This window comes from Prionailurus bengalensis, chromosome E3 (assembly GCF_016509475.1).
Source record: "Prionailurus bengalensis isolate Pbe53 chromosome E3, Fcat_Pben_1.1_paternal_pri, whole genome shotgun sequence".
Taxonomy (NCBI): Eukaryota; Metazoa; Chordata; class Mammalia; order Carnivora; family Felidae; genus Prionailurus; species Prionailurus bengalensis.
The window spans coordinates 25,547,049-25,572,397 of NC_057357.1; the positions used below are offsets into that span (position 1 = coordinate 25,547,049).

General features: G+C 42.2%; 1 protein-coding gene across 4 annotated transcripts; it reads right to left on the reverse strand.

Moving 5' to 3' along the window:
• Positions 1 to 1,955: 1,955 nt before the first annotated feature.
• Positions 1,956 to 21,560, reverse strand: LOC122471592 (transport and Golgi organization protein 1 homolog). Of its 4 annotated transcripts, XM_043560377.1 has the most exons (17): positions 21,071 to 21,551; positions 18,004 to 18,135; positions 14,581 to 14,602; positions 13,549 to 13,637; positions 13,235 to 13,312; positions 12,170 to 12,242; positions 11,867 to 12,005; positions 9,969 to 10,070; positions 9,239 to 9,299; positions 9,096 to 9,131; positions 8,946 to 9,013; positions 8,728 to 8,822; positions 7,647 to 7,729; positions 6,048 to 6,198; positions 5,370 to 5,446; positions 3,673 to 3,811; positions 1,956 to 2,127 (listed from the first exon to the last, which is right to left on the reverse strand). In XM_043560377.1, exons 1-17 carry the CDS (start codon positions 21,131 to 21,133, stop codon positions 2,111 to 2,113), a joined length of 1,425 nt encoding a protein of 474 aa, XP_043416312.1. In that variant the 5' UTR covers positions 21,134 to 21,551; the 3' UTR covers positions 1,956 to 2,110. The 4 variants fall into 4 exon arrangements, with proteins under 4 accessions (XP_043416312.1, XP_043416314.1, XP_043416313.1 ...); XM_043560379.1 differs by lacking the exon at positions 3,673 to 3,811 and having other exon boundaries at positions 21,071 to 21,560; XM_043560378.1 differs by lacking the exon at positions 9,096 to 9,131 and having other exon boundaries at positions 21,071 to 21,556.
• Positions 21,561 to 25,349: the final 3,789 nt, after the last annotated feature.

Below are 25,349 nucleotides of genomic sequence, written 5' to 3' on the forward strand. Positions count from 1 at the left end.
AGGTTTCTCCTTTCATGTGAGAGAAGGCTGTGCTGGTTTAAACTGCTCGCTTACAATCCAGAATCCTGAGACCAGCAGTAGATGTAAGAATAGCAACCCCCTATCATGTTGCACATAACTAGTGCTAGAAGGAGAATATGGACCTTATTCTCAAACACTTTTGGTTGAGATCAATAATCCATCTGTGCAAGTTCCAGGCTATAGGCTCTGGGGGCAGCACAATGCCTGACGCCTGGCTGTGGAACATAAGGAAGGTCATGCTGGAGCAGTGGGGAAGGGAGCAGGGACTGGGGGAAGTGGCGGAGACAGATCATGGCTACCTGCCCATGGGACACACTCTGGACTTTACCTGCTAATGAACTGCATGCTCTCCCTCAAGCCATTTCTCTCCATGACCGTCCCTGAGACTGGGCCCCAACACGCCAGGCAAAATGAGGGGGACCCATCTTCCCAGGGGCAATGGCCTCTACAGAGCTTGCCCCAGTGAGGTTGGAGCCTTGAACTGAGGGAACTGTAATGCCCAGGTTTCCTACCCTTTCTGCCTCCAACCCTAAGAGCATCTTCACAGAGCCCCTTTTGCGTGGCCTATAGCCCCCTCCGCACACTGTGACCAGCTCCGTCCTTTCCTATGTGCTTCATTTCTGTCTTTGCTTCTCCCTACCCCTGTCTCCCTCTGTTTCTTTCTCTCACTCTCTAGGACTTGCGCAATTCCCCCATCACTCACTGTCTCTTTTCCTGCCTGTCTCTTTCTCTGCCTCTCCCCAGGCCTCGCGCCTTCTGTTCCGTGCAGCCCTGTCCAGGGATCAGGGCACCACATATCTGTGTCCCCCTCTCTCCTGTCATGTTTTAAGCCCAGGCCCTGATCACAGTGGATGAAAGTCCTCTTTACAGAAGCTGCTCATGATGACGTTTACTGCAGCATTGCTGTTCCCAGACACTTCCGGGAAGCATGTGGACAGCCAGACCTTGACCCCTTGGTGGCCCAACCATGATCCCAAAGATGCTGGAGGGCTGGTTACCTCCACAACCTGGGAGAAAGGAGGGCCCTGCAGGTGTCAGGGGCTCTGGAGAAGAATGCATGGGGTTTGAGGATCTGGAAAGAGCCAGATGCTTACAACCAACTCCTCCATGGTGGTGAAGAAGGAACGGGTATCATGTCATGGACCTCTGCCCTGCCCATCACTCACTAAGGCAACAGTGGGAGGAGGGGAACCTGGGTGGCTCAGTCAGTTAAGCGTCTGACTTTGGCTCAGATTCGATCTCGTGAGTCGTGAGTTTGAGCCTCTGGTCGGGTTCTGGGCTGACAGCTCAGAGCCTGGAGCCTGCTTTGGATTCTATGTCTCCCTCTCTCCCTCTCTGCCCCTCTCTTGCTTGTGCTTTATATTTCTGTCTCGTAAAAAAAAATAAACAAACATTGCAAAAATTAGAAGAAAAAAAGAAAGCACTGGGAGAAATATGGGACATCCTAAGACTCACCCCGAAAACTACTACCACTAGTCTACCTCAGCTCCCACCTGGATTAGTGCTACTGTGAGGTAGCTCGTAGGTGGGAAAAGTCCCCAAAACCTGGATTAATGCAGGGTTTCCTCATTGTTCTACCAGAGACACTGCTGACCCCTCATCCATTTCTTGCAATCAGAAACCAGCCACTCCCTGGGGACTGATGGCTGTCTTGCTGATCACCACACACCACTGTGACTAGCAGGTGCCGTGTGCTTGTGAGTATCTACTGAGGAGTGAACACAACCATCACCAGATCTAGATGAAGGTTGTGTCCACCACCTCAGAAGGATCCAGGGGGACATGTGCAGTCACTACAATTCAAATAATGACTTGTCTTCTGTCCCTATTACTGTAGATTCTACCTGTTTGTGACAGTGTATTCAGGAGTCACATTGTGTGCATCGAAATAGAATGACCGTAGGTCCTCCTGGAAGCAGACACTGACACAGAGGCAGAACTATGATGGGTTTATTACAGGAAACAAGGACAGACAAAATAGAGGGGACAGGAATGGTGAGGGAAAGGATTCATTCAAATACGCGTATCAGACAACTTTTCTCAATATATCACATCGCCACAGCCTATTGGTCACAGTTTAGGGTCCTCTTCAAACTTCAAGTTGTCCTGAAAGGCAAAGAGATTTTGGGTTATAGCAATGGGATCTTCTGTTCTCCTCTATGCATTTTGTCCTTGAAAATATACCTTGGACGAACACTTAATTGTGTGGCTCCATCTGTGTGTCTACCAGTAATGGAAGATGATTGTCTTCAGGTCTTAAATATAGATCCCTGAATGTACACTTTCTCATAGTTATCTTTTCCTCCTGTGTGAGGTAGGACCTGGATTCTAATAGGGAAAACACAGGGGTCTTTGCTGTATCTTTTGAAACAGGGATTGCCAATCTCTCAGCCTCAGGCATTATACTCTTAGTTTAATGGAATTGAATGAACATCTCTTGACGAACTTCTGTGTGGAGATACCTTCATTTACACACTGAGGAGGGTGAGTGCCCACTCATCCCATTTATTTTACAAATTCCTTATGTGGTTGTCACCTCTTCATCATACTGATCTCAGAACCCAACCCTATCCCTGTTTCTCAGATAACAAAGCTGAGGTTCTGAGATGGCCCCACTGGGAGCTGGTATTAGGGATGAGACAGCAGGAACACAGGCAAAGCCTCAGGATATTGTGAGGGAAGTTTTGGAGATGCAAACTGGCAGGCAGGGTGATGACAGCAGATGCAGGTGTGTGGTGACAGGAGTCCAGCAGGGGCGGCTTCTGGTCAACCCTGAATCCCCACTAAGAGTCTGACTCAGGCTGAAGGCCAAGGAAGCCGCTCAGCTGATCTACAACCTGTCATCACCTTTAGTCTCACTGAGACACACAAACTTAGGCATTTCCTAAGACCAAGTTTAATTTCCCAAATCTCCAGCACATTCTTTCATACGTATCCAGACCTTTCAGAAACCCAAGGGAAACAACAAACTGTATTTAGATTATGAACTATGTGCACTGCGGTAAAGTTGACATTTTGGAGATGATGACTGCATTGTACACTGTGCTTGCACCCATGAAGCAGTTCTTTGCAGATCTCATGCTGTCCTCAAGCTCCCTGCCCAGGCTGTGGGCCCTGCCAGGAATGGCTTCCAACTCCAACCTACTGTCCCCAACAGCCTCTCCTCCACACCTCCTCAAACTCTGCTTACCTTCCACAACTTTCCTTCTATTCCTGTGTGATTCAAGTTTCCCCCATTCCTTCACTGGTGCTTCCATTATGGTGATCACAAGATCTGTGTCATATAACGCATGTGACCCATTTCACACAGGACACCTGAGGCACCTAAATTTAGGGGTGCGCCTCATCCTTCACAGAACCCACAACATTGTGTCTGTAAAAAACACACCAGTACCTCTGATACCTCTGCCTTTGTGTAAACATCCTCTTTCTTTTCGACAAGAGAAACGTATAGCTCACCTCATTACAGGGAAATGACACAGCCCATTGTATGTAAGTCCTGAGAAACTTGAGATACGGTACAGTGTCCTTAGCCAGGTTTGCAGGTGGGTTGCCAAGACTCAGAACCACCATTACATCATTCCCACCAAGTGTTTCATGAAGAAGATGCATGTGCTTTAGCAGTCACTCATCCAGGTCAGGTCATCTTACCAAGTGGAGTAGGTGGAGGAGCTGGTGGAGGAGGGGGAGGTGGCCCACAGCCCTTGGCTGGTGATGAAGGGTGGTCCATGTGGTAGGGCCTGGAAGGCCATCCTGGGAAAGGACCAGGCCCTCTTGCATACATAATGGCCTGCAGAACAGAAACAAATGCTGTGTGCATAGGACAGAACAGAGCATCAACACCAGCAAAAAGTGGAAACCCAAAGAAGCAGTGCTCATCTCCGGCCAGCTTTCCCCCCACCAGGAACCAAGAGGGCAGCATCAGCACCAGGGAGCCTCTACCCATACTTTGGGTTCCACTTACAGCTTTTGGGGTGGGTAATGGATGCTATGGGGATAAACTAGTGTCCTCACATGTCTGCAAATGTAGAACAGCAAGGGCTCTTGTCCTAGTGGATATATGGTGTGAATGCCAAATTAACAAAATAGCATATTCCCAATAGGAAGGCATCTAAGTCCAGGATCACCTGCCACCTCTCATCCCCTCCACCACAGAGGCTGCTTATTCGTAAGTGAAGAACTTCTGAATGGGAAGGAATGACAATCCCAAGCTCCACACATGGAATCATAGCCCTCGTGGCTCAAAGCTCTGCCTCTAAGCCCCCGCCTGTGCCCAATCTGCTTCTCTCCCGACAATGGGGTCTTCTCCTCTCTAGAAGTGCTATCCACGGGCACAGAGACACATAGAGAGGTGGGGATCCTGAGGTCCAGAAAAACATCTGGATGCATATTCTTAGAGAAACATGCTACCTATCTATACATGTTAGTTAAGCTTAGCTAATTTATTTTAATTCAGAAGTACTTCTCAGTTTAAGTACAGTACAATTTGCAAGGTAATTGTGTCCTCTAGAAAAATGAGCTGAAATTCTAAACAACAGAATTATCACAAATGCACATTTGTTTCTGCTGTAAATGTCCATGCTCCACCTGTAAGAGTGACCCAGGACACAAGAGAACCTGCTCATGGGAACACAAATAAAGGACACAGTGGGGAATTACAATTCAGGTAATTATGGATTTTCTCTTCATCACCACTCATGTTCCAGTGCATGTTTTCTAGGACAAATATGTCACAAAAATAGTTCAGAGTATTTATACCTAGGGCACAACTGAAGGGATTCCGGACAGCACATTCACCAAAAAAAAAAAAAAAAAAAAAAAAAAAAAGGCTGAAGGGTGATGGGTATGAAATTTAGTTTGTCTAAGACCACTCTAAATGACACATACAAAAATCTAAGTTGGAGTGAAGGCAGTTTGCATTTTCGAACCATAAGGATAACCTTAGATTTTGTGAACACGTTAATCCCCTAGACAGAAACAGGAAAGGAAGAAACAGCAAGAGCAATGATTCCACATTGAGGAGGTCCAGGAAATATGAGGCATGCCAGGAGACTTCCAGGTGGAGTGTGGGGTCATCCTACTTGGGTTATTTCCAGGAACACACTGGAAAAGTCCTAAGGTCCTCACCTCTAAATACGTTTGGCTTCTAAACTTACTATAAGGAGTTGACAGACAGAAAATAGAGAAGCCCATAGACACTTGGGTTAAGGTTGTGCATTTGGAAAATAAGAAAAACAAGCAGACGTATCATACAACACACAAAACAGACACAGTGCCAGGAGGGAGCACTGAACAGAAAAATGAGGGTTTCCCAGAAGAGTTTTACTGAAAACGGCCATGGCGTTTACCTTATCCTTCTTGGCCCTTTTGGTAGAGTCTGTGTTGTTCTCACTCACAGGAGCAACTTCGGGATCTGCAAAAGGCCCTAGAAGGGATGGAGGTTTATTCTGATTTGAGGAGATTGTGCAGAGATTAAAAAAACAAACCCTCCCCTCATTCCTCAAGCATCTTAAACTCTTCGGCCCAGTCAGATCCCAAGTCACATGCAGAGGGTAGCCCCACATGCTTCAGGTGATCCCAAGGCAAAGGGGAGAACCACCCCTTAAACCTTGATGAAGACCCATAAACGCCCTGGTTCAGGTGTTTTCATAACTCATCAAACAACTACGGATGGCTGGTGGCTCACCTGGACAGATACACCTTAGGCTGAGCCTCATGCCTCCCACAGCCCAGCACATGGACTGTGTACAGCACACATCTGCTGAAGCCCTATGTCTGCTTTTGTGTATACAGCCCCATTCCATCTCCACAAGAGACACCTGTACCAACACAGGGTGTGGGAAATGACACAAAGATGATATGTCGATCAAGAGAAACTCAAGGAATGTGGTTATGGCGGCAAACACTTTTCCCTTGCATTGCAATGGTCTGTGGTACCACCTCTGCACCTTGTCCAAGACTCAACAACAACAAAAATTAGATGAAGGTGCTTTGCAAGTCAACTCATACTGCTCAGATCATCTTACCACGCGCTGTAGGTAGAGAGGTCCAGGGTGGTCCCCAGGGCCACCAAGGTTCAGGAGGTGGACATGCCCTATAGCCCATGGGGGGATCTCTAGGATAGGGTGTGCAGAATCTTCCAGTTAACAGAGGAGGTCCCCATGGATCCACGCTGCCCTGCAGAACAGAAGTGACAGCTATGTGCATATAGCAGACAAGAGAACCAATACCAAAAGCAGCTGAAACCCAGAGAAGAATGTGTCAGCACCTGCCAACTTCTCAGCCACCAGGATCCAAGGGAGTAGCATCAGTACTTGAAAACCCCATCTCTCCCACTGGGTACCGCCTACAGCTTAGGCAAATAAATGCTGGAGGTTAAACTACTGTCACCACATGTCCCTGCCCATGTCTTAGAATGTAGAACAAAATGATGCCATCTTAGAGGAATCAAAGAAGTAATTCCAGTCTAATGAAGTAGCATATTCCAGACAGTCAGACATCTATGTCCAGGATCACCCTGCATCCCTCCACTACAGTGACTATAGAAGCTCTGGTTTTGGCATATTCCAAACACAAAAAAAGTTGAGTGCAAATAAACACCTGATTCTCTGCACATGAAATCACAGCTACTACTGGGGAAAAGTTCTTCCTGCCGGCTCCTTATTTTGTCCCCTATGCTTCCCTCCCTGTGAAAGGGGTCTTCCCTCTTGGAATTGCTGTCAAAGGCCACAAAACCACTGGGGAGTTGGGGATGCCTGGAGTCTTGCCGGGGAACTGAGAAAGTGTTTGCTGTTAGGAACATGTTACTTGTCAATGACTACTAAGCCCACATGTGTTTACCTGAATTCATAAGGAATTCTGATTTTGAGCACAGTACAAGACACAGAATAATATATACCCTATGGAAAAAAAGAGGTTGAAATTCCTGTAACAGAATTAATGCAAATGTGTTTTCATTTTGGTATAAATTTCCATGGATGTGTCATAAGCGATGGTATCAGCTCTAACAGTGATTGGAGACAAACAGAACCTGCTCATATGAACACAACTGAAGGACCTCATGTTCACAAGATTTTTACCTAAGATACATTTTAAAGGATTCCCAACAGTTCATTTACCAACAAAGACGTGAAGGTGGTGAAGGTGGTGAGTTATGACAATGTCTTTGTGCATTCTAAGTTGGACAAGGCACACAATGTAAAGATAGAGGGAAGTCTTTCCACATTTCCAATTAACAAATAGCTTTAACATGTTAATCACATGACCAGAAAGAGGAAAACAACAACACTGATCCCACAGAGAGGCGGTATAGTAGTAGTCAACAAGCCTAGAGACTTTAGTATGGAGTGCAGTGTATCTTCCTGGGGTTATCTCCAGAACACATGAGAAAAGCCATAGGTCCCTCAATCTCTAAGTTCCTTTGGCTACTAACCATTCCAGAAAACGATGACAGGCTGCAAAGAGAGGAGCCTGTAGACTCTTGGGTTAAGGCTGTGCATTTGGAAAACAGAAACAGGCAGACATATCACACAACACACAAAACAGGGAAAAGGCCATAGAGCCTGCTGTACCGCAAAAGAGGGTTTCCCAACAGACTTACAACTGAAAATGGCCCCAGCATTTACCTTGTCCTTTTCTGCATTTTTGGTAGAGTGTTGGTTGTTGTGACTTACGGGAGCGACACCAGCTTCTGGATCGGCTAAAGGTTCTAAAAGGGATGGAGGTTTATTCCGGTTTTAATAGGCTGTGCAGAATTCAAACAAACACCACATTTTGTGACATCTTAAACTTTTCCCCACACTTCAGACCATGAGGAGAAGCAGAGAGTAACCCACAAGCCTTAGGTGACCCCAAAGATAAGTGGAGATCCATCCCATCTTGTTAATGAAGAAACCATAGGGCCCTGGTTCGTGTTCTTCATAATTAGTCAAATAACTTGCAACAGGTCAGTTCAAATAGAAATCTGGAAAGCATCACCAAAATAGCCATTTCTCAATGTACATTAGGGGTAATAACTCACCATCTCATTACAGATAAGAATAAAAATGAGAGCACTGATTGGGATAACATCAAAAACCCTCCACAGAAGAGCATGGGTGTGTTTCTTCTGGCTCCAGGCGAATTGTTCAATCTTCCAGCTTATCTATAAGCTGCCTTCCACATGTGATCAGGTATTATGTAACTATTTCTGAATAGAAATATACTTGACTGATATTATACTAATGAGAAAAGTAAAACTGTGGGAATTTAGCACTGAAGCTGCAGACTTGCACTGATAGCATCAGGGGACTAAGCTATATGGAACCTGAACTTAGGAATGTAGGAATATGGTTCAGAAAAAATAAGGCAAAAATGAAGGAACATAAAAAATAGTAAATAAATAACCTTCTCCCCCCAAAAACTAAAATAAAATTGAGTCAAGGTAGGAAGAAGGATGAGGCCCATGTGCCATGTGACATGATGGCATGTCACCTCTCCAGACTCATCTCTTTAGTTAGGGGATGCTGGAGGTGGTGGGAGGGTCTGCAGTTGGGGGAGGGGCATAAGCTCCACAAGTCACAGGGACAAGTGCCCCACTGCCTGGGGCACCCTCCTATCACCCCTTCAGACAACTTGATGTCCTTAGTGCTTGTGATTCTTTCCAGGCCCCAGGAACAGGCTACACAGAAGAAGTTAGGTTGCTGCCCATCACCATGTGCTCCTTACCTCTCCTTGGAGGGTTCTGGGTCTGTGGTCTTCCAGGCATTGGTTTCTGCCTCATGTATCCCTCAAGCAGCCTCTTTCCTTCCATCATGTGCAGTCTTGGATACAGAAAAAGAATGGACTTCCATAAGAGTTGCAACACCACGTCCTCTACAAGACACTAAACAGCACAGCTGTCATCCCTCGACACACCATTAAAAACACATGTCAAGATCACTCACCTGTGTTTCAAGTGGGCCGCCTCCCTCCTCTCCTCTGCCATCGCCCTCTCCCAGATCTGAGTCTTGATCTGGGGGAGAAAAACACATCCGCCTTCAGTCATGCCAGACTGTGCACCAAAGAGACAGAGGAGGAAAAAAGAAAACACTTACCCAGTTGTGCTGAGCATTCTTCTCATAAACTGCGATCTGAAAAAGCCAACAACGAAAAGCCCGTGTTTAGGGATTCCAAGGGCCACTACACTCGCCAGCATGAGGTGCTAAGGGTTTAATATGTCAGGCAGAACTCAAGTTACCTGGTGTCTGAAGGTGAGCTCTGCCCGTTGCAGCTGTTCTCGTCTTTGTTCAATTTGTTGCCTGTGAGTTACAATTGCGTTCGTCAAATAAGGCCTAATATTGCGCAGGATTTTAAATCATCTGCCCATGTTCCCATCAACTTCATATCTGTCTCCGAATACAATTTATCCTTACACATGAAACACTTTTCACATAGTTATAAATGTACAGTAGGACCAAAGTGATCGTTCCATCCTTTCCTTACTCATTATTCCCTGCCTACAGAGTTCACAGTTTGTTGAATTCCTTCCCATTTTCAATCTTTCATCATATGACAAGTGCCTTGCATCATAAAGCTCTATTCTCCTTTAACTTTGTACTCACCATGTTTCCCAGGGTTGCAACGACCAAGGCCATCAAATGGCACTACCATGTTGATGGGTATGCTTTCATCCTATAACAAACTGCTTTCCTATATATTATGGCATTTGACACCACCCCTCAGGAATATTGGCATGGATGAAATTTCCACATGGTCAGACCAGCACTGGAGATGTGGAAATGTTTAGTAACTTAATTGCTTTATTCTTTCTAATAGTTATCTTTTTCTATCTGTTAATTCCCTATAGATATGTCCTCTGAATTTGCGTTTGTATACTACGTTAATGGAGTCCACCCATTGTACCAAGGTTCAAACTAAGAAATGAACAGGGGTTTCATGAGCCTCTGCTAATTAGTATCTGAACCCACTTGTACTTGTGTATTTCCTCTGTAGCTATTTTCAGATTTTCTTCTGCAGTTGCCATCTGATTCTTCACTGCAGCTAGTTCACAGTTCATCGTATCCAGCTTTCTAGGATGAGAAAGATATATACATAGTCCAGGAGCCAAGGTCCAGAAATTCTGCCTTTTAACTTCCCAGCTCTCTTGAAGGCCCAGATTCAAATATCCCTACACTGTCCTCCCATAGATGCACAGACTGACAACACAATCAGAGAAATGAAGACCCCATTTAAGGTTAAAGAAAAATCAACCTCTGTCTGCTGCCAAGTCACCTGCAATCAGAGAGGTCTTTCGAGTTCTCTGCTTCTACTGCATCGTAAAGTCATCAAATAACATTGTACTCTGTGCCTTCCTAGAGTTGGTCTTTTGTTCAAGATGGTGAAGGCTCATTTCAGTTCAACGTGAAAAACTATGCCTGACCAGCTATATCCATTAGGATGAAGCAGGGGATCATCATTGCCTTATACCTCCATGGGGCAACGCACTGAGTCTCAGTCCAAAAGTTGTACCCGGACACAGACACTCAGTATGAAAGATAGCCTTCCAGGACATGGTTTCACCAGCATTGCAAATCACTCCCACACAGGAGTTACAGGAGTGTAACCCCTGCCTCTTCCTTCAAAGATCCTGGTGGAGGAAAAGGCCAATCTTAGAGTGGCAATATCTACTGAAATATAACATGATGTGAACTGTCCCACAGTCAGGATGTTATCTCCAGGAAATAGATTTCAGATGGAAAACTATCAACTTCATGGAGTCAATCCAGTCTTTAACAAGACGGAGTTTATTGATAGTGAAGGCAGCAAAAGGCAATGCTTCAAAAGTCTGGTTTGCTGTGCTGCCCTCAGACTACTTAGTTCATGGTGTTGCTTTAAAGGGTTTCAACTTGGCACTGGATATACTCAAGAATCACAGGCAAAACTGAAAGATTCCTAGAAACTGAGCAAAAGCACTAGACAGAGAAAGGCACATGCATTTCCTTCTGGCCTCTCAGGCAGTCCTTCAGCAAATGCTTTCTGGTCTGTGGCTGTAATGTAGTGGCTCTGTTGCAAGGGGGTAAAGATAGAGAGGTGGTCAGATAAGGTCGTCAAATAAGGCCTAATATTGCGCAGGATTTTAAATCATCTGCCCATGTTCCCATCAACTTCATATCTGTCTCCGATATGTAACAAAAACAAGTAACAAAAACAAGATGTAAGTGAGACAGAGAAGCCCCCACCCCAGGTGTGAGAAGGACTAACACAAAGCTGAGTCTCAGGGAAGAGAAGGAAGAGTTTACATTTCAATGTGAACGAGGGACTTTAAGGTCCCTGATCTCCTCCTGAGAACAAAAGAAAATACTGGACAAAAGAGGAAACATGTGAGTGGTGCACCAAATTTGTAATGAACCCATGAGACACACTTCCTGCAAATCTCACTTGCAGACTGGATGAAGGGATCCAGTACTGATGGCATCCCAAACCATTGTTTCTACAGCAAGATAATTCCATTTTTCCCATAGATATTTTTGACCCAAGTCTGGTGCTGAACAAAGATGACCTAATTCCCGGCTGATAGGACAATGTGATGGGATTGAAACCTATAGGACAATGTAAATGGATCCAGAGGGAATCCAGGTATCAATGTGATTAATGCCTTCCCTCGTCCACCCTAGGTACATGACACAACAACGTGTGGCAAGCACTAAGGACAGAAAGGAAAATGCAGGTTACAGAAAGCAAGGCAGGAAGGGCAGGCACAATTCTACTGAATGCATTTGGCAAAAATACTCTGGATCCAATTCTAAAAGAAATACATTTACCTATACTGGCCACCACATGCCTTCATACAACAGTACTTGGGACTCTTATCACATGAACATCTTACTTTTCTATAGCCACTTTTCTTTCTTCATAGAATTCTTCAAGGATGCCTGCTTTCTCCTTCAACTGTCTGACTTTGGCTTCCTTGGCTGCTTTCGCAGACCTCAATGCATTACACTTGTCCTCCAGGGCCTTTTTACTTTCTGTCAAGAAATGAATTTTATTTTTGGGTGTGCACATGACATGAGACTTGGTTTTGGGGTGACAGGAAAAGGGCAAGTACCACGAAGGCAGGAAGCTATTCCTTCCCTTCCCAAAGCAAACTCATTGCCACCATACGGGCATTTCTCCCCAACAGACAACATACCTTCCAGTTCACGGTTATTGGACATCACGGCTCTCAGTTCTGGATCCTCAAATTGACCGTTTGCATCTTGTGACTTTAAGACAGATATGAAAAAAAGACATTCAAGAAATACTGACCGCATAACAATGTGAGTGTACCTAACACAGCAGGACTATGCATGGCAACAAAGAAAGATCCCAAAGCATAAATATAACAATGAGAAGGCAAAGAACATGGAATATAGTTCAAGTCAAAGAGCTCACAAATGGCTTTCTTAGGGGAATATTCACACTGAACATTGTTCAGCATTAAGGGAGGAGGGCAGTATACAAATTGGCTAGTGCCCTTCATCTCTCAACTGTCTTGGGGGTTTTCTCCATATGTTGGGAGGGCAGGGCTGAATGAGGTGGTAATTACCCAGCTATGAAAATAAAAGACACTTGCTAGTCCTTGAAAGAGCAAAACTCCTCGGGGTGGTCCTAAGTGAAATTGCAGGTCCTTGTGAGGATGGAGGTTTGGCTCCCAGAGGCCCACTCTCTACTGTGGTAAACAGCAAAAGAATATGCTGTGCTCACCTCACCCAATGAACAAAAAGCCTCCAAAGCCAAGTTACAGTAAAACTCAGCAGCCAACTCATCACTTCCGGATTCTTGACATTCCTCTCTCTCTCTGATTGCAAGGTAGCAGGTGCACTTTGAAGGGTGTCATTTAAATTTTAAGTAAAGTGCTCAACTTTTTTTGATGTGCTCCTTCAACAAAACATGTTGAATGAGTAATAATAATTCATTATTTTACTTGTGTTTTTAGAATGCAATCCAGGCAAAGAAGGGATTCTTACTTTCTTTTTTTTTTATTTTTATTTTTTAACGTTTATTCATCTTTGAGAGACAGAAAGAGACAGAACATGAGCGGGGAAGGGGCAGAGAGAGGGAGACACAGAGAGAGAGAGAGAAGCAGGCTCAAGGCTCCAGCTGCCAGCACAGAGTCCCACACAGGGCTCAAACTCACGAACTGTGAGATCATGACCTGAGCCAAAGTCGGATTCTCAACTGACTGAGCCACCTGGGCACCCCATGGGATTCTTACTTTCAATTTAAGAGCTTCAGCGGAGTGAATGTTACTTCTTCTCTCAGCTTCTTGAAGACGTATCTTTGATTCATTGATCTATATATAAAACATATGAAAAAGGAATCAGAATTCAAAAATAGCATCATGTAGATAAACCTATCTCTAATGTGTGATTCCTTTCACAAATATAGAGGTAGTTCTTTACATTTGTGAAGCTTGTCTTGAATTGGGAGTGTTTCTACAACACATGAACTAGGTCAGTAGGATGAACTACCAGAGGTGAAATAACTGAAATAAAATCACAAAAAAAATATTTGAAAGGGCAATACTACCTTCAGTTCCCAAATGGATATTGCTTCAGCCAGCTCTCTGTTTTCTTTCTTCACTGTGTTGATCTTTTCAGTTATTTGCTGTAAATTAACTAAAAAGAGATAAAACAATTTCTAAGGTTGTTACCAAACTGGTGACATCGAATAATCCCACTGTATTAGCAGCAGAGTCACATTATCTGACACGTGGGTGTAACTAACTTTTTTGCTTTCTTATTGTGCCTGAAGAAAGCAAGTTTTAGTAGCATTTTAAACCCAAGGAACCTTATTTCACTGAGATCACTATACGTGTAAGCTCTAGAACACTGACTCCTCTAACAAGCTCAAAGTGCAAACTTCTCTTCTAGTGGCCCAGTGTGAGAGCTCTCATGCCCTGAGTTCCCTCTTCTCACCGCGACCACTGCTGCATTCACAGTGATGAGCACCAGCCTTTGAGGGCTTACTAAGTGTCAGGCAGCCACCCTGGCTCTCAACACACAGTGCCACAGAATCACCACGGTCTATAGGGCCCATGCAGAATACATTACCCCCATTTGCATCACGTTCACTTCTCATTCTCCCCTGGCATGAATGGCTCCCTCCACCTCAGACTCAAAACCATGGTTCCAAACCTCTCTTGTGACACACACCCTGCCTGGCAATATCTGGCTTCTTCTCTAAGCTTAGGCCACTTGATAGACTCAAAGAGGGTTTTCTCATCTTCACATTTCACCAAGAGCCATGTCATGGCAAAGTACTCACTGCAAACCTCGGACTCATATCATCACTTGTTTCCTAACCATTCCTATGCAAAATTACCCTCATCCTGTTCTCCTTCCTCCTATGATGTTTTCCTCCCCTGGTCTCTTAAGAGATGCCAAATCCCTCCACATTGTCACTTAGCCTCCAAACAGGGAAGAGAAAGATTTTCAAGAGTTAACAAGTCAATTAGACATCAGAAGTCACCATATTTATCCCTAGTTAAAAAATTAAAACCCACATCAAACACCAGTACTGAAAAAAACTTACAAAGAATACTAAAACCTTAAATCTTACCTTGATATACTTGAGGCTCTATCTGAGAGAGGAAGAAACAAGATAAGTTTGAGGTCAAACATATTATTAGTAAAAACGTATTCTTTCTGATGAAATATTAAGTGTAAACCAATGAAATTATAATGATCATCTTGTTCAGCATAATGAATTCATAATATTAAATATAAGCAAAAATTAGAATTTCATATTTAGTTCATGATTCTTTATAAACCATTTCTGATAAAAGCATAAGATTCATGGTGTATTTTCACTAAAAGATAGATTTACATTCTATTCCATAAACATCAACGTCAGGGGAGGAAATGGAGGGGAGGGAAGGGAAGGGGAGTGAAGGAGGAAGGAAGGGAAGAGGAAAGAAAAGGAAAACCTTTGTAGTAAGATATGCCTCTTTCATTCTCTAGAAAGCTTTCTGAAATGGTAGAGTTGGCTGCTCTCTGAATCAATAAACAATTACAACATGTCAGGTGCTATGATTTTCCTAGATCACTAAAAGCAGAGGGTCTTCCAAAAAAAAAGTCATCAAATGAGAAAGAGAGTGGAACATGACTAGAGAAAAAGCACAGGCAACAAAAGAAAAGGTGGCTAACATTTCAAAAAAAAAAAAAAAAAAAAGGAAAAAGTGTTCCCCGTAAGAAGGTATAAGAAAAACAAAAAGAACTTCACTCATGTAGAGGCAGTGGTCTGAGGCAAGGGTTAAAAGCTTCCATACCTCCTGGAAACGTGAACAAAAGAGAGATCACAGGTATTAGGGAGTAATGGTTGTCTGGGCAAAATTAGAAGTAATAATGTAAAGCCTGACTGCACAAGTATTTCTGTTTTCTAGGAGCCCTAAAAGAATGTCAACCATGGAAAACCATCCTGTGATGGTCTTGTGTCTACTGAAAAGTAACAGCCGCAAGATAATGACTGTGGGACTAAAGGATGCTTCCCCACTCCCAGCCCCTCACTCTTTGGAAAAGTGCCTCTATCAGCCTGGCACAGTACCCCTTTAGGGAGCGATATGCCTCTTTCTTATTGGCTCCATTGTATACGAGCTATCTCTAATAAACTCTACCTGCTTTGTTTCCCTTGAGTTCAGTGTTCATTCCTAGGACACTGAGACTCAAGAACCTGGTCTTGGGGATCCAATACCACCCAGACCCGAGTCATCCCCTGGTGAATTATAGCTCAGTAAAATCTAGGCCAGACTCTACTTTAACAAAAGGTAAAGACACATTTTCCTGACTCCTAGAATGCATATCCCTACTCAAAAGTTTTAAATGGGGCTGAAGCTAGCCCCTACATCTTGCCAGGATATTGGAATATCAATGTGTTATCAAAAAGCAAGTCATAATAATGTTGTTATAGGAAAGTGTATCTATGGAGGGCAAATAGAAAACCATGGATAGTCCTTTAACATCACATGTTTCCTTTCCTAAGCAGGGGAAATGGAAAGAGAGATGGACTTACAAATACATAATATTTATATTTTCCTTATGAGGGGAAAGATTTCTAAATTGGCAGGAAAAGAGGAAAAACAGCCATTTAGACATAAACTCATGGTATTCTGTTCTTCCTTAGAAGGCCTGCCCTCAAGAGAAACTATTTCTCCAAAACCTAATGGGGGTTTTCCTAAACACAAGCAATGCAGATGAAGGGAAATACTCAACTACAGTGCTCTTCCTCCTTCCTGTCTCACAGGGGAGTCAACTCAGCCTAAAACCTAGCCAGGTAAAGACAAAACTTCACACTCAAGGCCTATTCACCTCAGTTTCTTTAAACAAGGATGTGACTCCCAGCTCTCAAAAACACTTACAAGGTACCCTAAAAGGAAAAGCCACATATTTTGAACACAGATTGCAAGCATTAGACTCATATTTCCTATGGCAGAGATGTTGGGATAATCAGTCTGGGAATTTAAAACTGCTCTGATTAATAGGAGAATAACTCTAGTGGGAAAAGTGGTCAGTATGCAAGAAGAGGTGGTGAGTGTGAGCACAGAGATGATAACTCTAGGATCCAAGAGATTTTGGTTCTAGAAATCAAAAACACCATAACAGAAATAAGAAATGCCTTTGTGGATATATTAACACACACAACATAGCTGAGGAAAGACTCAACAAGCAGAAGGAAATATCGAGTAGAAACATCTGAAACAGAAACACAAAGAAAATAATTAAAAATACAACACAGAACATCCAAGACCAGTGGGACAATTACAAAAGGTGTAACATACACAGAATGGGAATACCTGGCGAAGAAGTGAAAAGAAGACACATTTGAAGTGAACATGACCATGAGAATTTTCCAAAATTAATGATAGTCGCAAACCACAGATCCAGGAAACTAAAAGAATTCCAAGCAGGATAAATCCCCCCCCCCCAAAAAAAAAACCCACCACCACAACAACTACAACAAAAAAACTACCGCTAGACATATACTATTCAATCAACAGAAAACTGAAAACAAACAATTTGGAAGAAGGTAAGGGGAAGTGTTGAGGGCTGGAGTTACAGAGAGAAGGGAGAAATAACACCGTACCCAAGAGGAACCAGGAAAAAAAAATACTCAGAATTCAGAAACCATGCAATCAAGAAGAATGAAATGTTTATAGTGTTAAAAGAAAAGAACCCATCACCGAGAATTCTGTGGCCACTGAAATTATCTTTCAAAACATTCTACAAAGTAAGGAAAATTATCGGACATACTGAGGTCAATAATGAAGGCTTAATTCTCCAGGGAAACATAATCCTTAATGTGCATGCATTAACAACAGAGTGTCAAAATACATGAGGCAAAAACTGACACAACTGCTAGGAGAAACAGACATACACATTATTTTGGCTGAAAGAATTCAATACCCTCTATCATTCATGACAGGTTGAGCACACAGACATTCAAATTTAAGAACACAGTTGGACTGAACTGCATCATCAATCACCTGGATGGCATTACCATCTGTAGAACACTTCAACAATAGACAACTACACATTCTTCTCAAACTCACATAGAACATTCACTGACATGGACCATATTCAGGGTCAGAAAATACATCTTAACTTAAAGTCAACAAAATCATAGACAATATGTTCTCAGAACACAAATGCAAGCTAGACATCAATAACAGAAAGACAGGTGGAAAACTACAAAAAAATATTAGAGATATTCTAATAGAAGATAGAGAATAGAGACAGAATAGAGATATTGTAAAAGAAGTGGGTTAAAGAAGACAATTCACAGAATTTTAAAAATATTTCCATCTACATGATAATGAACATTGGAATTATTACAATTTGTGGCTGCAATGAACGCAGTGCTTAAAGGGAAATTTGAAGTACTGAATGCATACAAAAGGTCTAGTTAAAAATTTGTGCTTACCAAAAAAAAAAAATTCTGCTTACTTATGATTACAAGCCTATCTATAAGGTACTTTAGTATACTCACAGCAAGGACAACTCTCCAGAGGTAAACCAGACATGCACAAATTGCAAGGGTGGCAGTAATAATGGTAAGCTTCCACAGAATCCCAAATACACGAGAGCCAAAAGGGAAATGGCCAGCCAAAATATGGACAAGCTGAAATAATATTTGAGACAATGAGGAATATCAAAGACATTTATAATATCTGTTACAAAGAATCATCTTTATAAACCTTCAACCAGCCTCCAGGAGGTTATAAGCACATCTCTCCAATGCCTCCTCATGAAGGACAGGGCGGACACAAGGCTTACAAAGGAGCAGGGGCAAACTTGTGGGAGTGATGACTGTGTTTACTTACTATGGCGATGGCTTCATTGCTTCTTATCTATATCACATATCAACAAACTGTAATCTTTACAAAGGTCTTGTTATTATACATAAGTTATACCACACTGCAGCTGTTGGGAAATCTAATAGACATCTTAAAAATTCTATAGTGCTGACAAACACACTGGAACAATTTTTAAATAGTTAGCAGAACTTAAGAATTTATCAGCCAACTTAAAATTGAAAAACAAAACCAAAATAAAAAAATAAATGCAAACTTTTAGTAGACAAGAAGTAAATGACTTCTGTTGTACATTCATGAAGTACCTGGATAAAATACTTTGGAACATTTCCAAAAATACACCAAAGTTTGTAGAAGGATGGGAGGAAGTAACAATGAAAATGTGCTAGAGGTTCAAATGAAATTGTTATAGAGCCAGATGTTTACAGATATGGATATGACTGAGAGAGATGGGAAGCTGTTATTATAATAATATGGGATTATTCCAGCAAAAATAAATTCTGCATTACTGCTTAGTTTCTAAAAACACGGAGGTTTTCTTTTTTCTAATGTTTATTTTTGAAAGAGAAAAAGAGTGGGGGAAGAACAGAGAGAGAGGGAGGCAGAGAATCCAAAGCAGTCTCCACGGTGTTAGCACACAGCCTGATGCTGGGCTCAAACTCACAAACTATGAGATCATGACCTGAGCCAGAATCAAGAGTTAGATGCTTAACTGAGCTATCCAGGTGCCTCATGAGATTTTGCTTTCAATGTTTACTTTGAATCTGAATCACAGCTCAGGTTGTCAGATTTCTGAAGTAAATAAAGATTTGCATAATCAGGTGATCTTGTCTATTTTGATGAAATCTATGAGATTTTAAGTTATTTGAACACACATCTCCAAATAGCCAATACAATAAAGTCAAGTTCCTATTTCATAGTGTTGAACCTAAATCAATCAATAGCTACTATGAAAATTACTTTCTAAAAGAATACAAAAGTCCTGAATATGGTCACCAAAACAACAGAACACATATCATTTTACTAAAACTAGGCTTACCAGTATTTTAGGAGAAATATACTCAATACAATGCAATTCATACTAATTCACATACCAAACTTTAATTTTGTGCCAATAAATCTCTCTAGAAAGCAGCCTCCAAAATGTGTACCATTTGTATCTTCAGCTCTCAGAACTAAGGTCACTAAAATGTGTGCTGGTGGGAAATGTACACTGTCTTTGAGTGGCCACTGTCTAAAAGAAAGCAGGAGCTGTCCGCTCAATGATTGATCATGGGGATCAAACGCACCAAAGACAGAGGCCATCTTGACACCAATGGTAAACATTCTAAGTCCTGGGCACTCTTGATACCTCTGGCAGCTATATGGAAGCTGATATCAGTAGTTAATCTTAACTAGATTAGATCCAATGGGGTCAATAACGCCAGGTTCTCACAGACGATGGCCATGACTAGGTGGAGGTGGGAAATGCAAGACAAGTTAGTTTATGGATGAATTCAGAGATGAGGGAGGGAGAGAGAGCTGAACTGACCTGTGAGATGCATTCTAGGTAGAGGGGGGAATCTCCAATAAACAGAACCGAGAAATTTCCTCCTTCATAGACTCAAAAGAAATAGAATAGATTCTGTTTTGACTGGAGGTATTCATGTAGGAGGATTCTGTCTCAATTTAGGTTGCTCCTGACTTGGGACTTTGAAGATCCCTCTCTAAGAATCTGGTGCATGCTAATCTAAAGAAATCTACTTCTCTCTATGGGTGTTCCCTGTCTCTCTGTCTCAGGCTCCTGGGAGTACAGGTTTTTCTTCTTAATGATAGAATGAAACATTCACCCTGGGAACCAGGTATTTCTTTATAGTTGGACAATTGTAAGGACATTCGAGACCTTTCTGGGTTTGAGTAAATCGACCCTCTGCACATATTTGGCTAAAGAAAGGACAAGAATTCATTCACTTCCTGATCACATCACTCATAGTGATTTTCCTATTATAAATGTCCAAGCAGGGTGAGGCCACTTCATTGATGTTGAGCTTCTAATCAACCTGTTTGGACACACAATTCTTGGCAGCAGCCCCAAGACCAGAGGGAGAGGGCTGATTCACAAGATCGTAAAAGCGAACAAACCAGAAAGCACAGAGCACAAAGGACATTTCACTTTTTAACTCTCTAGTACCAACACCAATGCTTCAGATACCACTGTTCCCGGGGCTACCAAACTTCACAAACATGAACAATGCGCTGATAGGAAAACAAACTACATATAAGATGGACTGTAAACTTACAAAGCTTGGAGCAGGATCTTGACAGCACTTCCAGGAGCCAGTCTAATACTATGAAATACTATTAATACTATTAAATAGTGCCTATTAAATGTTTCTGACATTTTTAGAAACAGTTTTAATGAGGTATAATTCAAACATCATACAGGCCCCTTATTTAAGACAAAGATCTCAATGGCTTTCAGTATCTTCACAGGTCCTTCTTTCTTGACACTATGAAGCTCAGGTTTCCATCCTGTCAATGCTACTCTTTTTGTACCAAGCGGCCCAGACAGGATTCACAGCTTCATGTGGACAGTTGTGGCCAGAACAAGCTGGTCGAGAAACCTTGGCCCTGAGGTCCTCGGTTTTCAGAAAGAACCGAGTTCTCATCAAGGATTCTAGGGAAAAGCTGTTTTGTAACCACAGTCTGGATAAATAAATAAATAAATAAGGAAGAAACCACTGATGTAGGATGTGTACTCACATTCGTGTTTGGGTAACCGGGATACCCAAGTAAGAGGATACAGAAAAACAGCTTCTGAACCATTATGTCCTGGTCCTTTCAGGGGGAGCTGGGGCGCCAGAGAGGAGGTGCAGATGGAGGTGGACAGGAGGTGGGGGTGGGAGGGGAAGGGAGAGGGTGGGAAAGAGGGCGGAGTGGTAACTGAGGTTGGGGTGGGATTTAAATAGGGGTGGGATTGGGGAGGGGTGTGTGTCAGGAGTAGAAGGGAGTCAGGGACAGTACCAGGAATGATCAAGGACAAGAGGGGAGGGAAGAGCGTTAGAAAGGTTAGTAGGTCAACAGATCAGTAAATCACTAGGTGAGAAGGACACAAGGAGCCGGTTAAGTAAACTGTCAGGAAAAGATGGAGCAGAGAAAGATCCCTCTCCGTCCAGGTCTTCACCTGTTTGAGCGTTGTCATAGCAATCTGGATGCTGTATAGCCTCTCTCCACCAATCAGAGGGCTGAGCCCCTGATAGATCACAATGGACACCCCGCGTGACCGCATTTTTCAAAAGCCCCTGCCCATTATGTACGTTTTCGGGGACAAGTGTGTCCATATGGGAGTGTCTATGTATATCTGGGTTTTGTATGTGTGTATACTAGTTACGCATGTGAATTTGCTGCCCCTTTGGGTCTTCCTGATTGCATCTGTGTGTGTGCGTGTGTGCGTGTGTGCGTGTGTGTGTGTGTGTGTGTTTTCCTCAGGGTGTCGTTGGCCATGTCTGCAGTGTGGGTCTGTGTGTGGGTCTGTCTGTAAGCCTCATACCTGAGTTCCCAGGTGAGGCTGGTGTGATTCTGTGCTTGTGGTGTCTGTTTATTTCCCTGTGAGTGTGGGTGTCTATGAACCTCAGAAATGAGCTGCCACAGAGGGGACTCCCCAGAGGTGACCCCCAGAGATGGGTGGATATGAGACAGTCTATCTCTTCAATAGATACTGTTGGGAAACCTGTATATCCATGTGCAAAAGAATGAAAGTGAACCCTCCCCTTACACGATACACAAAAATCTACTTAAAATGGCTTAAAACTTAAATGTAATACTGAAACCATCGCACTTCTAGAAAAAATGAAAGAGGAAATTTGGCACCAAAAGCATAAGCAACAAAAGCAAAAATGAACAATTGGGACCACATGAAACTAAAAAGCACAGGAAAGGAAAGGGAAGGAAACCATCAACAAAATAAAAAAGCAACCTACAGAATGCAAGAATATATTTGCAGACCATATCCAAGAAAGGGTTTATATCCAAACTATATAAGAAGCTCATATGAATAGTTTAATCTAAAAAATAAAACTGCCAGTTATGTTACCAGTTAAAAAAAAATTGGCGTATTCAGCAATCGCAGAGAACTGCCACTCGGGACAAATAAGCTATAGCAAGTCTGGAGAACAAAGGAGAGGAACACTTTTATAGACAAAGGGAGAAGTCAGGAGGGCTATGGTATATTAAAAGCCATTGGAGTAAACTAGGAGATCCAAGTAGAGTGGCTTTTCATTGCTTAAGTTGTGACAGTCTCTCATTGGCTGGGCTGTCATCAGGGAGAAGAAAGACCTTTCTTCCTCTTGCTGGGGTAGTAAAGCAGTAGCTGAAGTAGTATCAGTTTACAAGGTATGTCTTCTTCTGGTGGGTCTGCAATAAACGATACATAGTAGAGCCTCTGAGCTTCCCCCTTCTGGCCCACTGACTCCATTTTATTTTATTTTTTCTCTAAGTTTTTATTTTCTTTCCATTCGTTTCAAGTATACAATATAGTAATTCAACACTTCCATTTTAAATAAAGTTTCCTTTTATAATTTTCACAAACTCAATAGCAAAGAAACCATATAACATGGTTAAAAAGTGGGCAAGGACACGAATAGACATTTTTCCAAAGAAGAGTACAAAAGGCTAACAGGTATATGAAAAGATGCTCACCATCACTAATTATCAGGGAAATGCAAACCAAAACCACAATGAGCTATTACTTCACACCTGTTTATTAGGATGGTTATTCTCCAAAAGTCAAGAGATAACAAATGTGGGCAAGGATGTGGAGGAAAATCGAACCCTTGAGCACTATTGTCGGGAATATAAATTGGTACAGCCATTATGGAAAACAGTTTGGAGGTTTTAAAAAAATTAAAAATAGAAATATCATATGATTCACCAATCCCACTTCTGGATATATATCACTATCTCAATGAGACATCTGTACTCCCATGTTCATTGCAATATCATTCAGTCGCCAAGATATGGAAACAACTTAAGAAAAATGGCTTATACGTTTAGTGGAATATTATCCAGCCATAAAAAAGGAAGAAATTCTACCATTTGTGACAACATAAGTGAACCTGGAGGATGTTATGCTGAGTGAAATAAGTCAGACACAAAAAGACAGATATTGTATGATCTCTCTCACATGTGAAACTTCATTTGAAAAAAAAGTTAAACTTGTAGAGACAGAGTTGAAGGGTCTCAGAGGCTGGGGGATAGGCAAAAGGGGAAGATATTGATCAAAATGTACAAATTTTCCATTATAAGATGCACAAGTTCTAGAGACCTAGTGTATAGCACCGAGACTGTAGTTAATAATACCATATTGTATACTTGAAATTTACTAAGAGAACAGATCTCAAGTGTTCTAACAATACCAGAGAAAAGAAAAGTAGGTATGGTGGTGATGGATATGTTAACTACTTTGATTGTGGTTATCATTGCACAATGTATGCATATATCAGCACATCACATTGTACATCTTCTTAAATACAGAAAATTTTTATTCATCAAAAATAAATAAATAAAAACCAAAATAAAGAGATAAATAAATAAAATTCCAATGTGTGGAAATAATTTCGTACAATGCCTGAAGCATAGTGACAGCCAGCAGAGATACAAGAGGACCTAGGACATAGGTATGTAAATGTTGTTTCAATATGCCTGGAACAAAAAGGTGAGGAGAGAATGCAGGCTTATTTTAAGAGATGAAGCTGGAGAAATAACAAAGCCTGTTTCTGCAGGACCTTGCAAACCAGTTAAGAACTTTGTGCTTTTTCCTGAAAGTACTGAGAAGCCATTAAAGAATTTTAAGTAGTCACTGACTGATTGCTGAGCTTTCATTTTTAAAAGATCACTCTGAGCGGAGGTGGAGAATGAATTGACGTGAAATGGAAGTGGGAGGTAGTAAAAGTAAACAGGCCAATTTTAAGGCTGTGCATGAGATGATGGTGGCCTATGTTAGTTGCATGAGAATGGAAATAGTGGGAAGATTCAGCAATTGTTTCCAGACATAGACCTGAGAGGTCTTGATGATTCGATATTGGGCTTGGGGGAGAGGGAGAGGTCTAATGGATCAGATGCTGCAATGGGATTGAGAAGGTCAAGAACAGCTTTCATTGAGCTATGATAAGGTGACCTTGGTGGGAATGATACAAATGAGAGGTGAAGGCCAGAACTCAGATGACCATATGTTGAGGAGAGGGTGGGAAGTGAAGAGTGGAGTCAAGATTATTGACTTGATATCAACTATACTGTTTGTTGCCACCTGACATCCATTCCCACTTTCTTTCTCATAGTGAGATAATTCCTGAGTTTTAGTTGGCTACACGATTTTGTACAACAAGACTATAAATTACCATGAAATTTTAACTTATGGTCAACAGAATGCAAATGGAAGTGATGTGTGCTATGGGCAATGGCATTAGGAGAAAGTGTATGCTCTCCCCTCCCCATTTTCCTTCCCTGCTGGTTGCCAACAAAGCGGATGTGCTTGGTCATTTTTGACCTTGTAGGTAAGGAATGACAGAGCAACAATACTGAATCCTGGGTACTTGACACCATAGGGTAATCATTCCAGTGTCGAGCTTATACCTAGACTGTTACATGAAAGAGAAATACGTATTTTGTTGAAGCCACAGTTATTTACAGCCCCTGTTAGAGCAGCCCAAACTGTATCCAAACTTTTACAGAATTTGGTACTAGAAGTGAGTGGCTGAGAGTTTAGAACCCAAAATAAGTAGATAGTTTGGTGGGCAGGCATTAGGTGGAGATGAACAGATATTAAAGCCTGAAAGTTTGGTGACTCTTTTTATGTTGTGACAAAACACTAAGCTGTTGTCTACAGTCATTCTCATGGCAGATCGCATGCCATCAAAACCTGAAACTCAAGGAGAAATTAATAGAAACATTTGGAATATTGGTGTGTGTTGGATACATTTTGCCACTTTCACCAGCAACTTGCCACAAATAGATCTCAGGATAGGGTCAGCCAGCCTGCCAGCAT

Bases quoted from the DNA above. Each gene is read 5' to 3' on its own strand.
- LOC122471592 (XM_043560377.1), bottom strand. From the start codon at position 21,133: ATGGTTCAGAAGCTGTTTTTCTGTATCCTCTTACTTGGGTATCCCGGT. The intron at 9,014-9,095 runs GTAAGTGTTTTC...TTTCTCCCCCAG, and splicing joins AGAATGCTCAGCACAACTGG to ATCAAGACTCAGATCTGGGA. The intron at 8,823-8,945 runs GTGAGTGATCTT...TCTGTATCCAAG, and splicing joins GCGGCCCACTTGAAACACAG to ACTGCACATGATGGAAGGAA.